Here is a 15818-nt window from a genome sequence, read left to right on the forward strand (position 1 = left end):
TTCACGTTCTTATCTTCCTCCATCAGCAGGACACGCCTTGGCGGACTGCACGACCATCTGGCAGTGGGGGAGGTCCCTAGTGGAGGACTCCCTGTTTGGGAGTCCTCCGTTTCTTTCCATTGAGGTGCTGGCGTGGAGAGTGTTGCATGCAGCAGTGCAATGCAATCGAAGTTTAAGGTGGTTGACAGACCTCCAGGTCGCATGCGATTTCTGTACTCAAGGGGAGTCTGCGTTCCACATTTATGTAGATAGTCCTCATTTTAGTTATTTTAAGGTGCTTCCTCTGCTTGAGTTTCAGCTCCGCGCACCTAATCTTCGCTCACCAGATCCGGAAGAGAGCAGAGAAGGTGGAGGACCTCCTCATACGCCTGCTCCCGGGCCTGGCCAAGTTGGCCATCAACAGGCCCAGGCAGCGGGCAGTTGAGGGGGTCGTCCAACCCAATTGTTTGCCCGTCTACCGTGGCTACGTTCACAGTCAGGTGGGAGCACACAGTATCCACCAGTACACCTCAGGCCTTCCGTGACTGGTGGGCGGGCACCCCAGGGGCTGGGGTGCATCATCACCCCCCTGAGAATGATATTTTAATTAGTTAAGTTTCCCTTCGGCGTTTTATTTTAGTTACAATGCCCCACCAGGGACTCACGTCTGTGATTTATTTTGTTTAATTTATTGATCATTGGTTTTACTACAAAATGCAAATAGGGGACAGCTGTGTCACTGGGTGTCAGTGGAGCGAGATGAGACTGAAAAAAAGGGTCAATAAACAGTTTGTACATTGCCCAGGACCAATTTAGCATCTGCAGCAAATATCTCGTCACTCTTGCGTTCCGCAGGATGATATGTTTGGATCTGGATTAACCATTAGCACTTCAGAGACAGGTTTAAAGTATACACTGTCCATTTGTTTCTGGATGCTAACTATCTAGTGGCTACAGATATGTCGTCAGTCTTTGGCAGCTGAATCCCAGTCTGAGATGGCCGAGTTTCAGAGTTTGCGATCAACAAACAAAACCCACATTGGGCGGGATTCTCTGATCCCCCGCCGGGTTGGAGAATCACCAGGGGGCAGCGTGAATTCCGCCCCCGCCGTCCGCTCTATTCTCCGGTACCGGAGATTCGGCGGGGGCGGGAATCGCGCCGCGCCGGTCGGCGGATGCTCGCAGCAGCCCCCCCTTGCGATTCTCCGGTCCACAATGGGCCGAAGTCCCGCTGGTTCTTTGCCAGTCTCCACCGGCATTGATTAGACTAGTTCCCTTACCGGCAGGACCTGGTGGCGCGGGCCAGCTCCTGGGTCCTGGGGGGGAGAGGGCGTGGGGCGATCTGGCCCCGGGGGGTGCCCCCACTGTGGCCTGGCCCACGATCGGGGCCCACCGATCCGTGGGCGGGCCTGTGCCGTGGGGGCACTCTTTTCCTACACGTCGGCCGTGTCAGCCTCCGTGACGGCCGCGCGTTGGTGAACTTCCCTCTGCGCATGCGTGGGGATGATGTCAGCAGACGCTGGCGCTCCTGCGCATTCGCGGACTCTCGCCGGCCGGCGGAGTCCCTTCAGCCCCGGTTGGCATGGCGCCAAAGGCCTTCCACGCCAGCCGGCGGAGCGCAAACCACTGCGGCGCCAGCCTAGCCCCTGAAGGTGCGGAAGATTGCGCACCTTTGGGCGGGCCGATGCCGGAGTGGTTCACGGCACTCCGTCCCGCCGGGTACGGGAGATTCCCGCCCATTATGACGGACCAGGAATTAGAGTAGAAATAACGCATGCAAGTGAAACAGTGCTAATAAAAGTTATGTATGATTTGAAAGAGATTTTAGGAACAGAGAAAGTTCACTTGGCCCAACAAACCACAACTTCCGATGTCTGAAGACCAATCCATGGGGTACCACACTGGCTCTTTTACCGCTCGTAAAACCTCCATCGGTGTTAACCCATTTTCTGTGTTCCCATCACTTGACCTCAATGGTTAATCTCCAATGACGTTTGAAAACAGTTTCCGTATTGGGCATTGCGTCAAGTATATTCAATACAACAGTCTCCTTTCTGGATCTACAATGACTGGCCCCTTCGTTAAATTACGATTTCCCCCGGTTTTCCTTGCTAGATTCCTGAACGTGACTTTAAAAATCTTTTCACCTTCACTTTTTAATGGTGTTTCTATTTGAAAACTTTTGACTTTGACTTAAAATGATTTCTTGTGTGGCAAATTGGTTGATGTACAAGTAACCTTGGGGGTCAGCATTCGGCCGAGTGGGTGACACTCTCATCTCCAAGACAGAGTTTGCAGCTTCACGTCTCCCTCTAAAGATTTGAGCATATAATTGAGGGTTTGAACTGATTCCTAAGATTTGCATAAAACTAAGCCACCAGACTGCGGGGAAGGGAGCTGAAATTCAATAATTTAGTAATAATCTCATGGAAGAGACCTCCGGCAGCTGGGGCTCTTCTGACTCTAAACGGGGAGCATCATATTACTAACAAACGTACGCATTAGGGGCAGGAGGAGGCCACTCGGCCCTTCGAGCGTGTTCTGCCATTCAATAAGATCATGGCTGATAGGGTTGCAACCTCAACCACACATTCCTGTCCACCCCACAAAAAGCTTCCACCCTCTTGTTTTCCCTTTGAATTTCCTCTTTTGTTATTAAATTATGTCGTTTCCATTTCAGGACATTGACGGCGGCAGCAGATCATGAATCTCACCTCAAAGGAACATGTAACATGTAACTATACAGCCGGCCAGCTGGAGAAGGTGTTCCTTCCAGTTTTGTATTCTTTCATTATTTTCATTGGATTGCCGGCCAACTGCCTGACCTTGTCACTATTCGCACAGCAATCTTTTAAGAAACATGGAGTCCTTATTTACCTGGTGAACCTGTCAGTGGCTGATCTGATCAATTGCCTGGTCCTTCCATTCAGATTAGCTCTGCTTATTAAAGGCGATGTCTTGGATGAAAACTCTGCGACATGTATGGCTGTAACAGCGATCATTAACGTGGGGTTTTATTCTACACTAGCATGCCGGACGCTTTGCATTATATCCATAAGCATTAGTCGGTACGTGATAATTGTAAGGTACCACAACAGCAAATTGAATGCATTTTGTGAACCAGGTTTTGCAAAATATGCATGTATTGTATTCTGGAGTCTGGGGATTCTAATTGTGTCACTGCCTTTAATTCACATGTTAAGGCTAATGAACGAATCTGGATCTCTGTGCTACAGTGTCAAGGTTTACAAGGACTCGCAGGCCACGTCCATTTTGTTTGTAGCCATTTCAATTGTGTTCTTTATGATTTTAATGATGTTTGTTGTTTTCTATATCTTTATCATGCTGTATTTGCTCAAAGTGAGTAGAAGCAGTACAGTTCAGCGAAACCAGGACCTTCACATTCGAACGCAGTTCATAATCTTTGCTGCCATAACTGCCTTCATTGCTTGTCATTTACCATATTACAGTTATCAGTTGACATCAAGTATTTATCGAATCTCCAGCAACGGATGCCAGCAGCTGGAGAAAATGCAAAAGGCAAAAGTCATATTACTGTGGCTGGTTTCATTAAACAGTTGCTTAGACCCTATTCTGTATTATGTAATTCCTAAATGTTCTTCGAAAGTTAAATTTAACCTTGACCAGCAAAGCATTGCAGACAAATCTCCAGAAATTGTTTCTGCAACGTATCGTAACAATCTTGTGATAAAATGCAATATCTACCAAATGGGAATATTTACGTCTGATTTTTAAAATGAAAGCATTTCCTCCAGCGCTTTGCAATAGTCAACCGTTGGCATTTGAGGTACTTTTAGACCCAATTGTCTGCCTAGAATAGCAGGCGATCTTCGATCGGATCTGGACATCTGCAATGTTCAGTGAAGCAGGATGAGACAGTGCTGCACAACTGCTGACCCTGCTAAGCACGCAACGCACTGCAGACCCACAGTGGACTTGGTATGTTCAGTCACTGTTGCAGCCCTGGTTGGGAGACGGAAGAGATGGTTACCGTTCCTATTTCTGCTTGCTGAATCAGTAGCTTGTTCGATTACTGGCATTCTATTGTGAGACCAAAGAATTGGTTTTGGCACGATGTTAGCTGTGTTTATTTTAATCTACGCCGAGTGCAACCTTAGATTCCTCTAATGCTGTCGTGGTTATATTTCACAGTTGTTGAGGTTGCTGGGGATTTTATTTTTCTGCCTCAAGTCTGCTGACATTTGGAGCCAGGTTTGCTACCTGATGCTTCAAAAGAGTTTTTTTTCATACTCAGAAGTGACCTGTTTTGTAAATGAAATGTTTTGTCGTGGCCTGGTAGTAATGATGGTGTATTTTATTTTATGATGAATAAAAAGAACATTGCAGCAAAGAAGTTCAATTATAATGGTTTCAATTATATGGATTTCTTTTTTATAGTAGATCTAAATATGTTTTTAAAAAATAATTGCAAATGGCCTTTAATGCTTCACGGATAAGCATCCATGCGCTATAGTGTGTATTGTACACATGTGTATTGTGTCAAATGAGCCTACAGAACACACAAAAGTCAGGCAAACGTACCTCTCCTCTTCGGTTTGACTCCTTGATGACAAAAAAACAAAACTTGTGCAACCAAAACTTGGGTCTAGGTGTAAAGGCAGAGCAATGCGAAGAAAAGGCATGAGTGTGGGTCAGAGGGGGATGAGGCTGCATCATGGACGAATATACGTCAGCCTTCTTGCTGAAAGGGCAGTGATGGAAACGGCTCAACCAGACGCACGTTCTGATTGTGCTTCTGATTGATCCGAATGAACCCACCCTTGAAAAAACTGGTCCCTGAGGCATAAGTGTGTTGGGAATTCTTGACTAGAAACTTCAGCATATGTCACTATTGTTTGTGCGATTTTTATTTGACGGAACTTACAGAAATTTGGGAAGACCATCACCTGCAAATTTCCCTGAAAATTACATGGCCTCAGGCAGTGGATACTCGTCATGTCGTACCCCCCGAGTGCACCGCTTTATGGGGGGGGGGGGGGGGGGGGGGGGCGGAGAATCGCCGAAGCGGTGTCAGTCCCGATTTCTTACTTGAAACTGGATTCTCCGCCGCGTTGCCGAATGCGACTTCGGAGTGCGTGCGGAGAATCCAGCCCAAGATATTTTGAATCAATTATATTTCTTGACTCGATTTGATTTTGTTTTAAAAGGATCCTGGATATTGCGATTTATTTTTCAATCTTGTTATTGAGCATTTAACTTAACAATTTCACAAATATCTGGAATTTACAGTGCAGAAGGATGCCTTTTGGCCCATCGAGTCCGCACCGGCCCTTGTAAAGAGCACCCTACCCAAGCCCACGCCTCCACCCTATCCCCACAACCCAGGAACCCCACCTAACCTTTTGGACCCTAAGGGGCAATTCAGCATGCTCAGCCCACCTAACCTGCACATCTTTGGACTGTGGTAGGAAACCAGAGCACCCGGAGGAAACGCACACAGACACGGGGTGAAAGTGCAAACTTCACACAGACAGTCACTCGAGGCCGAAACAGACCTAAAGGATCTTTAGGTTGAAGACAGCGAACAATTTGTCCCACCATGTTTAGATTCTTTAGGTAAGGCACAGAAAGTAAGTCACAGCGATTAATGTTAATAATGCATAGTTATAATTTTCGATCAGCATGCTATGGTGATGTAATGGATACTTCTATTTCAGATTCTCTGCAGCACTGTCCCAAAGATATGACAAAATTTAGAGATAGGTTTAATTGTGACAATCCTTAGACTAATTTTTTTCCAGTCAACGGTGCATCGACGACATTCTGCATATGACCCTACAGCGATCTCCATGCTGAGAATTTCAATTGCCATGAGCAAGGTTTCCCTCCTGACTGGGGCGGCAGTGACGCTCAACAGAGCTTTATAATGTGGACAAAAATTGCAGGCAGCTGGCTACTGTCCCTCATACCACAGAAATTGTATCAACTACGTTTCTCTAATAAAAAGACATTGAAAAATCCGATTTAATGGACATTATTAATCTTTCAAAATTAAAATTTGAACTAATGAGGCGGTGGCGGAGTGGTATTGTTACTGGACTAGTAACCCAAACTCCCAGGGGGATCCGGGTTTGAATCCAACCACGGCAGATGGTGAAATTTGATGGTGAAACACCTCTAATTACAAGTCTAATGATGACCGGAGTCAATCCCGCCCCCGCCGTCTCACGAATTCTCCGCCCCCCCGAGATTTGGCGGGGCGGGAATTGCGGCACGCAGGTCGGCGGGCCCCCCGTGCCGGTCGGCGGCCCCCCCGCGGCGATTCCCCGGCGCATGATGGGCCAAAGTCCCGCCGCTGACAGGCCTCTCCCGCCGGCTTGGTTTAAACCACCTCTCTTACCGGCGGCGCGGGCGGGCTCCGGGGTCCTGGGGTGCGGGGCGACCTGACCCCAGGGGGTGCACCCACGGTGGCCTGGCCCATGATCGTGGTGTGGGGGCACTCTTTTTCTTCCGCCCCCGCTATGGCCTTCACCATGGCGGAGGCGGAAGAGACCCCCTCCCCTGCGTATGCGGCGGTATGACATCAGCAGCTGCAGACGCACCTGCGCATGTGCAGATTTATGCCCGCCAGCGAAGTCCTTTCGGCTGGCGTGGCACCAAAGGCCGTTCACGCCAGCCGGCGGAGTGGGAACCACTCCGGCGTGGGCCTAGCCCCTCAATGGGACGGCTTGGCCCCTAAAGGTGCGGAGTTCACGCCACTCCGACACGCCGGGACCCCCCGCCCCGCCGGATAGGGGAGAATCCCGACCCTGATTTCCTTCCCGAAAGGACATTAGTGAACCAGATGAGTTTTCACGACAATCGATTCATGGTCACCTTTTTTTAGACTTTGAAGCATATTTTTATTGAATTCACATTTCACCATCTGCCATGGCAGGATTCAAACCTGGGTCCCCAGAGCATGACTCTGGGTCTCTGGATTACTAGTCCAGCAATAGTACCACTACGCCACTGCCTCCCCTGTGACTCAAGCTCCACAGCAATGTGGTTAAGTCTTAAAAGCGCACTCAGTTCAAGGGCAATTAGGGATGGGCAATAAATGCTGACCTCACCTGCAACACCCACACCCCATGAAAGAATAAAGGAAAACATTTTTTGATCAGGTAAATCATTAAAAAAATGAAATTTATAAAGTCTAATAAATCACGTTAAAAAGTCATGATTTTACTCTTTAGCAAGACATGTGAGATACTAGGTTTCATGTTAAGAAAATAATCCATTTTAAAAGCTCTTTCCTCCTCGTTAACTATTCACCCTTAAAGATCTAAGCTTGATTCCCTCCTGTTTCTCATTTACATGTTTCCCCTCAGTGACATCATTTGAAATCACAAAGTAATTTTCCCTAATTACACAGACGGGATCCTAGTCTGTCACCTCACTACCTCTCAAACCCATCCAACTGTCTTTGATTAGTCAGACTGCTTGCCGAAATCCATTTTGGGATGAGCAGAAATGTCTTCCGATTCAGTGTGTATTAGATAAACCAGAATCATTCTCACTAGCCCCTGTCACAAGCTCTGCTCCCTGGATACCAACTCCATCCCACTCTCTTGTCTGGGGCTATGTCAGACTGCTTGCAACCTTGGCCTGGGATGTGACCAATACTTTAACAACCAATACATTAAGATTAATGTGTAGGTTCTATTGTTATGGAGGCAAAAGGAGCAGTTAACCAGTGCATGGTGAATTTGGATGCTGTTCCACCTGCATAACATTGTCTCTCTCTCTCTCTCTGTTCCTTCCTCAGCTCCATCATACTGAAACCTTCATCATGATTCTCGTACCTCTAGACTTGATTATTCTAAAGCATTCCTGATGGGCCTACCAACTTCCACCTTCCATAAACATGAAACTGTGTCCGAAATCGCATCATGTCCGTGTCCCCATACCCATCCCTGTGCTCGCTGACCTGCATTAGCTCCAAATCTGGCAATGCCTTGATTTTTAAAATTCTCATTCTTCTTTTCAAATCCCCCAGTGGCCTTGTCCCTTCCTTTTTTTTAACATTAATTTATTGCACCCAATTATATTTTCTTCCAATTAAGGAGCGATTTAGTGTGGCCAACCCACCTAACCTGCACTTCTTTGGATTGTGGGAGTGAAACCCACGCAGACACGGGGAGAATGTGTAAACTCCACACGGACAGTGACCCGGGGGGCGGGATCGAACCCGGGTCCTCGGTTCCGTAGGCAGCAGAGCAAACGACTGCCTTGTCCGTTCCTATCTCTACTCTTCTCCAACCCCATCTCTCCTAGATATCTCCACATGGTAGCTGATTGTTGCTTCACAGCACCGGACCCAGGTTCAATTCCCGGCTTGGGGCACTGCCTGTGCAGAGTCTGTACATTCTCCCCGTGTCTGCATGGATTTCCTCCGGGTGCTCCGGTTTCCTCCCACAAGTCCCGAAGGACGTGCTTGTTAGGTGAATTGGACATTCTGTATTCTCCCTCAGGCACCGGAATGTGGCGACTAGGGGCTTTTCACAGTAACTTCATTGCAGTGTTAATGTAAGCCTACTTGCGACACTAATAAAGTTTATTATTATTTCTCCAATTCTGGTCTCTTTTATGTAGAATCATAGAATAGAATTTACAGTGCATAAGGAGGCCATTCGGCCCATCGAGTCTGCACCAGCCCTTGGAAAGAGCACCCTACCCAAGACCATGCCCCCACCCCATCCCTGTAACACAGCAACCCCACCCAACCATTTTGTTTTGCACACTAAGGGCAATTTAGCATGGCCAATCCACCCAACCTGCACATCTTTGGACTGTGGGAGGAAACCAGAGCACCTGGAGGAAACCCACGCAGACACAGGGAAAACGTGCAGACTCCATACAGACAGTGACCCAAGCTAACCACTGTGCTACTGTGCTGCCCCTGTAGTATAAGGGTCTGGCATATATAGGGTTAATGTGATACTGAGTACAGGACCACTCACACAGTGATGTAAGAGAGCTCATGTCCCACGCTGAGGGGTCAGTGTGGTATTGAACAGAGCTGCATTCCTAGATTGTACCTTTTGCTAAGCATTGGTAAATAGTTCTAATAATTAAAAAAACACTTACAGTTAACGCACAAAAGACAACAAAGACTTCATCAAACCTACCAAGATTTAACCAACACTCCATCACATAGCAGAAGCTTGTGAAAAAACATCCCAAATCCTCGCTAAAATGCAGATGCAAACCGAAATACTGGAAGACTGACAAAAAATTTAAAAAGGTATCCTGACCTGAAAAGAAGTTCTAGAAGCAGAGGTGCAGAGACAAAAGCACCGGGGAAAAAATTTCAAAGAAAGGCTCGGAAGCTTAAGGCAGAAATGTAAAATTACGTACTGCAGCAGAAGACTTCATTGCATCTCCTTTGGAAGTCCAGCTTCAAATTCCAGAGTGCAGAGTCAGCAGGGTGAGCTAATTATTTTAATACTCCAGGCTGCGGGAAGTCCAGACAAATCTTTAAATAATTCAATGTCAGAAATGCAATTTGAAACAAGTTGGCGCATGCCAATGCTTGCTCTGAAATGGAGAATAAAATAAATTAAATATTTTGGGAACATTGTGACTGCCCAACTCAGTAAAAGACAATCAGAGCGAAAATCCAATGGACTCACAAGTCAAAAAAGTAAACCACAGAACAAGAGACGTTGGCAGGTAGCCAATCCAGGCATCGTTTGTTAAATGTTTTCTAAAAAGCCGAGTGCCATTGTTGCAGATTCCTCAAAGCTGTAAAGTGTGGGAAATCTCTTTGTCTCTGAGTGGAGTTCAGCCACCTCTTACAGCAGAACGTGGATCAGAATTATGCACTTCCAAGTCAATTCGGACTAATCCAAGGCCAACACATATCACAAAATAGGATACTTTGGAGGAAATATTTCTTTTTTTTTTAAATTGAGTGTGCCCAATTAATTTTTTTCCAATTAAGGGGAAATTTAGCATGGCCAATCGACCTACCCTGCACATCTTTGGGTTGTGGGGGCGATACCCGCGCAAACACGGGGAGAATGTGCAAACTCCACACGGACAGTGACCCAGAGCCAGGATCGAACCTGAGATCTCGGCGTCGTGAGGCAGCAGAGCTGAACCCACTGCGCCACCGTGCTGCCCGAGGAAATATTTCTTAAGGTACAGCATCAGTTCAGGTTAAAATGAAAAGTCAGAAGACGAGCCGGTCAATATGCTGCTTTACGCGGAAGGCCCAATTGCAGATGACATTTATCCGCAAAATCTGAAGTGGTATTAAAATCATTTCACACCTATTTTAATCTAAGAGGAAATAAAATAGTTGAAAGAGCTAAATTCAGTAAGATAATCTAACAGTCAGGAGAATCTGTTGATTCATTTATTAATGATCTGTATATGATGGCAGACGATTATGAGTACAGAGATTGAAAATTGGAACTCATCAGGGACAGAATTATGGTAAGAGCAGTAGGTGACACACGCTCTGACATCCTGCAAGCAAAGATAGATCTAACCCTGGCAAAGGCAATACAGATAATTAGACAGTCAGAGTTCTGGGAGCAGTGTAGGACCATTCTAAGGTGAAAGAATAAATTGTGTTGCAGAAGCCAATCCCCAGTCTAAATGATTAAGAAAGAAAGACACGGGGATGCTCCAGTCAAGCAATTTCAGCCCAATGCTTTCAGTTCAACAGGATTGGACACAACAGCAAACTGCGCAGGGCAAAAACTCAGAAATACGTAGGCCCAAAGATCATCCACGAGGTTGAGGCTGCATGACGAGGATACAAAGCCATGCTTCTTGGGTGAGGTCAACTACTTGGTTTCTCATTTTGGGATGTGGACATTTCAGTTAATGGTTTCTTTAAAGAAATGTTAAATTTGACGCAGGAACCATCGCAACATTCCTTTTTAAAAATAAATTTAGAGCACCCAATTCATTTTTTCCAATTAAGGGGCAATTTAGTGTGGCCAATCCACCTAGCCTGCACATCTTTGTGCTGTGGGGGTGAAACCCACACAAACACGGGGAGAATGTGCAAACTCCACACGGACAGTGACCCAGAGCCGAGCTCGAACCTGGGACCTCGGTGCCACGAGGTAGCAGTGCTAACTACTGTGCCACCGTGCTGCCCTCATCGCAACATTTCTGTTGGGCAAAGGACCATGGCTGGTGACCCAGCAGCTAATGCTGCCCACCAAAACCGTCGATGGAGCAGGAGGTTTCTAGTGACAGGCACACTGCAGGCGACACTGAGATATAAGAACAACCAGCTTTGATCATCAATGTGCAGCAAAGCCTGTATTGAACTTAACCTGTTACAGAAGATTGAGCAGGTCAGCCAGCAAGAGCCTGGTTCCAAGTACAATTGTGAGTTCTTAAAACTCTATACGGGACGGGGGTGACTGCTGAACTCAAAGAAGTTCGCACTGAGGAAGGATGCTAAACCCTTGTGCCTATTCACATCACATAAGATTCCACACCCACTCACAAAGCTGGACGAGATGACAAACACGGGAGTCATCACCATGTGCACTAACTGCATGGTATTCCAGGATGGTGCCTGATCTAAATCTAAATAGGTCCATCGTGTCTGTGCCGACCTGTAATTAAACCTGTAGCTCATTAAACCTGTAGCCAGTGAAGTACAGCCCATGTCTTCAGCAGACAAAAATCTGACTAAGCTCTCGAAGGGCACGGCATTTTCAAAACTGAATGCAAACAGTGGCTTTTGGCAACTACTTCTTGATGAAGAGTCCAGGCTGCTGACAACATTTATGACCCCCTTCAGCACTTTAACTGCCTGTCGTCTGGAATCACATCGGCGCCATAAATATCCCAACATATGATGTCGGCCATTTTGCCGGGCCTTCAAAGGGCCATTTTCCACATGGGCAATGCATTGGTTGAAGGTGCAACGATGGATGAACAGGAGAAGAGACTTAGAGGGACTGCAGGAAGCAGGAATGATGCAAGAATGACAAATTCGAGTTTTCTAAATCATCGGCTTGGGTGGCACGGACGCACAGTGGTTAGCACACTTGCTTCACAGCTCCAGGGCCCCTGGTTCGATTCCCGGCTTGGGTCACTGTCTGTGCGGAGTTTGCACTTTCTCCCCGTGTCTGCGTGGGTTTCGTCCAGGTGCTCCTGTTTCCTCCCACAGTCAAAGATGTTCAGGTTAGGTGGATTGGCCATGCTAAACTGCCCTTAGTGTCTAAAAGGTTTAGATGGTGTTACGGGGACAGGGCGATGTTGCTCTTCACTGACACTCAGGCCCACTATAATCCAACTCTTCCCACCACCTGAGCAGTGGATGCTTCATCCACAAGCCTGGGAGCTGTCCTGTTTCAGGAACGACTGGATGGAAGTCACTGACCGGTGTACAGTGCGTCCAAACAGCTGTCAGACGCGGAGACGAGGTACGCCGTCAGAGGAAATGAAACCGTTCCGGTCACGTGAGCTTGAGAGAGGTTTTCAGATGCACCATCTGCCTCAAAGTTACAATCAAAATGGATCACAAGCCACTAGTTCTTTATTGGATACGAGGGAGCTAGTAAAGACTACAAAGATTCTGTCAATCCTACTGAGATTTAGCCAACGCCCTGAATCCCCGGGTTTCAGTCACTCTGCCATTGCCAGACATTCGTTCAGTCGTCATCACCCCACATTCTGGGAATCCCTTCCTAAACTTCTCAATCACTCTCCCCTCTTTCTTCCACTAAGCTGCTCCATAAAACCTACTCAGCTGTTGAAGTTTTTGAACGCCTGTCTTTACATTGTCCCGTGTGGTTTGGTGTCAGGTTTCGCATGCCTTTGCTACCCTGAGGTGCCTGTGTAACAATGCGACAGAAATGCAAGTTATTGTTGTTGTACACACGGGCTGTGCCACTTCACGGATTGGTGCCATCTCAGCTGCTAATTGAATTATTTTGCTGTTCAATTTTACCTGCCAATTTGCTCTTCTGCCCACTTCAACAACAACCTCTTTTTATTTAGCACCTTTCACCTAATAAAGCATCCCATGGTACTGCTCTGGACAGTTGCCAAACAATATTTGACGCTGAGTCATATAGGTCAGTTGACCAAAAGCTTGGCCAAAGAGGCAGTGTCTTAAAGGATTAAAGCAAGGTGGAGAGGGTTCAGGGGAATTCCAGAGTTTAGGTCTTGGCAGCGAAAGGTACAGCCAGAGGAGTTCACTCCAACACAGTGAGATTGTGGCTGCTTAATGAGACACACAACTAGAAGTCGTCATGTGAGGACATCTACTGTTCATTTGCTGTTACAACCATGAGGCCTGATGCATCTTTTTTTAATTGTTCACAAGATGTTGGCGTCGCTGGCTAAGTCAGTATTTATTTCCCATCTCTAATTGCCCTTGAGAGGGTGGTGCTGAGCTGCCTTCATGAACGGCTGCAGTCCATGTGGTGTAGGTACACCCGCAGTGCTGTTAGGAATGGAGTTCCAGGATTTTGACCCAGCGACAGTGGGGGAACGTCTGATACATTTCCAAGTCAGGAAGGTGGGTGGCGATTTCAGGACGTCCGATGACGGGGATGATCTGAGGAGTCGCACATCAGCTGGCTCTCCTCCCACGAACCGGAAAATAGGCCCTTTCACCCGAAATAATCTGCAAATACGAAGGAAAAAAACATCCCCACACCTCAACCAGCAGCCACGCGAAGGGAAATGGCGAAAAAGCAGCCACTCCAGAGGCCGCGTGGAAAGTAGAAGTGGGAAAAGCCAAGAGAAACAAATGGCCGAGCCGGCAGACGCACGAGGCAGCGAAAACCGGGCCTCGCCAGAACGAGAAGGACCGACCCGCCGCACAAGGAGCCCCCCACCCACACACACCAGGGGATGGGCGGAGGATGTTTCTCTCGAGGGCACTGAGAGAACGCAGAGAAGAGATGGAAACCGACATTCAAGCTGCGGTCAGGGAAACGGTCCCAGAAGCTCTGGCGACCACGCAGGTGGCCCGAGCAAGGCGGAGAGGTGACTGGAAGCTCAGGAAAGCACCTTGAAAGAGCTGGAGAAGGCCACAACCAGATCGCCACCCTTGGAAAAAGAGGTAGCAAGGTTGGTCGCGACGCAGGGGAGTCTGAAGGGAAAAATCGGCGACCAGGAAAACCGAGCGAGGCGCCAAAACCTGCGGATTGTGGCCCTGCCTGAGGGGATCGTAGGTAGGAACCCCACGGACGATGTGGCTGAAATGCTGGGCAATTTCATGGGAAAGGATAGCTTCTCCAACCCACTGAAAATAGACGGAGCCCACCAGTCGCAAAGCCCAGAACCGGGGAACAGCCGAGGGCGATAATCAGTAAAATGCACCGGTACCAAGACCGGGAAAGAATCCTGCGCTGGGCCAGGCAGACAAAGTACTGTAACTGGGAAGGTCAACAGGTCAGGATCTACCGGGACATTGGGGCTGACCTGACCAACCACCGGGCAGAATTCAACAGGGTGAAGGCTGCCGTGTAAGGTTTGGGATGCTGTACCCAGACAAACTCTGGATCACATTCCAAGGCAGGGAGCACTTTTTCATGGCCCCTGTGGACGTGCACAAGTTTGTCCTGGAAAACGGGCTGAAGAAGCGGTGAAGAAATCATCTGGAGAAACTTTATTTGTTTATTTGCCAACTGTTAACCAACTTGATGAACACTTTGCGTGGGACTGCACTACCAGGTTCTGGGGACAAGCGGTGAAATAGAAGAAGGAAAGAGTGAGGGTAGCAAAGCGCAGGAAAGGGTGAGGGGAACGGCAGGCAAGGAGCTCAGAGAATGGGCGACGAGAGGACACAGAACCAAACCCGGGAGGGGGGCCAGCACTCTAGCATGGAAGCTAGCACTGGGAAGCGTACAGGATAGCGAGGTCGCGGCGCATCTCCCGCAAGGGGGTTGTGGCAGACATCAGCAACCGGGGAACAACTAGGGGAAGAAACAGAGTGAAGGGAGTGGGGAGACAGCTATAGGGAGTAGGGGGGGAGGAATACGGGGCGCGGGAGAAAATACCGTAAGGGGGACATAGGAACAAAGGCATCAAAGGCATTAGGCCGGCTGCAATAGGCCACACGTGGCAACTTGGAACACAAAACCATCACAAAGCAAGCTCTTTGGAGGGTCCCTGAACTAAAGGGAAACCCCGGAGTGCAGCGGCTCACCCACATGGCGTACACACAGTTGGCTTCCATGTTGGGTGCCCCCTGGACAAAGGGAAACCCCGGAGTGCAGGAACCTGACCTCGTGGTGAGATGGGTGACTGTGGTCACCTTGGAAGACCCCCTACAAAAAGAAACTGTGGCAATCAGTGGCGCGTCCACCAGGTTAGTATGTTCGATCCCACAAGAGCGGGGTGACAAAAAAAACCCCATCAGGATAGTCACCTGGAATATCAGGAGGCTTAATGGCCCAGTGAAAAGATCCAGAGTCTTTGTCCACCTGAAAAGTTTGAAAGCCGATATCGTCTTTCTCCAAGAGACTCATCTGAGGGAGAAGGACCGACTGCGAGTAAGGAAGGGCTGGGTGGGACGGACCTACCATTCCTGCTACGAGCCGAGGGCCGGGGGGGAAGCCATACTGTTAAATAAGAGGGCGATGTTTACTGCGACGAGGACGGTTAAGCACCCAGGGGGACAGTATGTCATGGTCAGCGGCGTCCTGGACTCCGTTGGCTTATGCTGAAATTATGAAATGAGCGGAGAATCGGTTCCGATGATGAAATCGTGGCGGGCGCCGATTTCACGCCAAATCACAATTCTCCATCGCCTCGACAGCGGCATGAATGCATTCCAGAATGCCTAAATAGTACATACTGTTGGCATATCATTAGTGGGCCTG

At 48.2% G+C, this 15818-nt stretch overlaps 1 protein-coding gene across 1 annotated transcript; it reads left to right on the forward strand.

The window, feature by feature from the left end:
- Positions 1–2680: 2680 nt before the first annotated feature.
- On the forward strand, positions 2681–4351 carry LOC119955741 (probable G-protein coupled receptor 34). The gene has a single exon (XM_038782252.1). It carries the CDS (start codon positions 2683–2685, stop codon positions 3733–3735), a length of 1053 nt encoding a protein of 350 aa, XP_038638180.1. The 5' UTR covers positions 2681–2682; the 3' UTR covers positions 3736–4351.
- Positions 4352–15818: the final 11467 nt, after the last annotated feature.

Source organism: Scyliorhinus canicula, chromosome 21 (genome assembly GCF_902713615.1).
Source record: "Scyliorhinus canicula chromosome 21, sScyCan1.1, whole genome shotgun sequence".
Classification (NCBI taxonomy): domain Eukaryota; kingdom Metazoa; phylum Chordata; class Chondrichthyes; order Carcharhiniformes; family Scyliorhinidae; genus Scyliorhinus; species Scyliorhinus canicula.

Coding starts and splice junctions, on each gene's coding strand:
- LOC119955741 (XM_038782252.1), top strand. CDS start 2,683: ATGAATCTCACCTCAAAGGAACATGTAACATGTAACTATACAGCCGGC.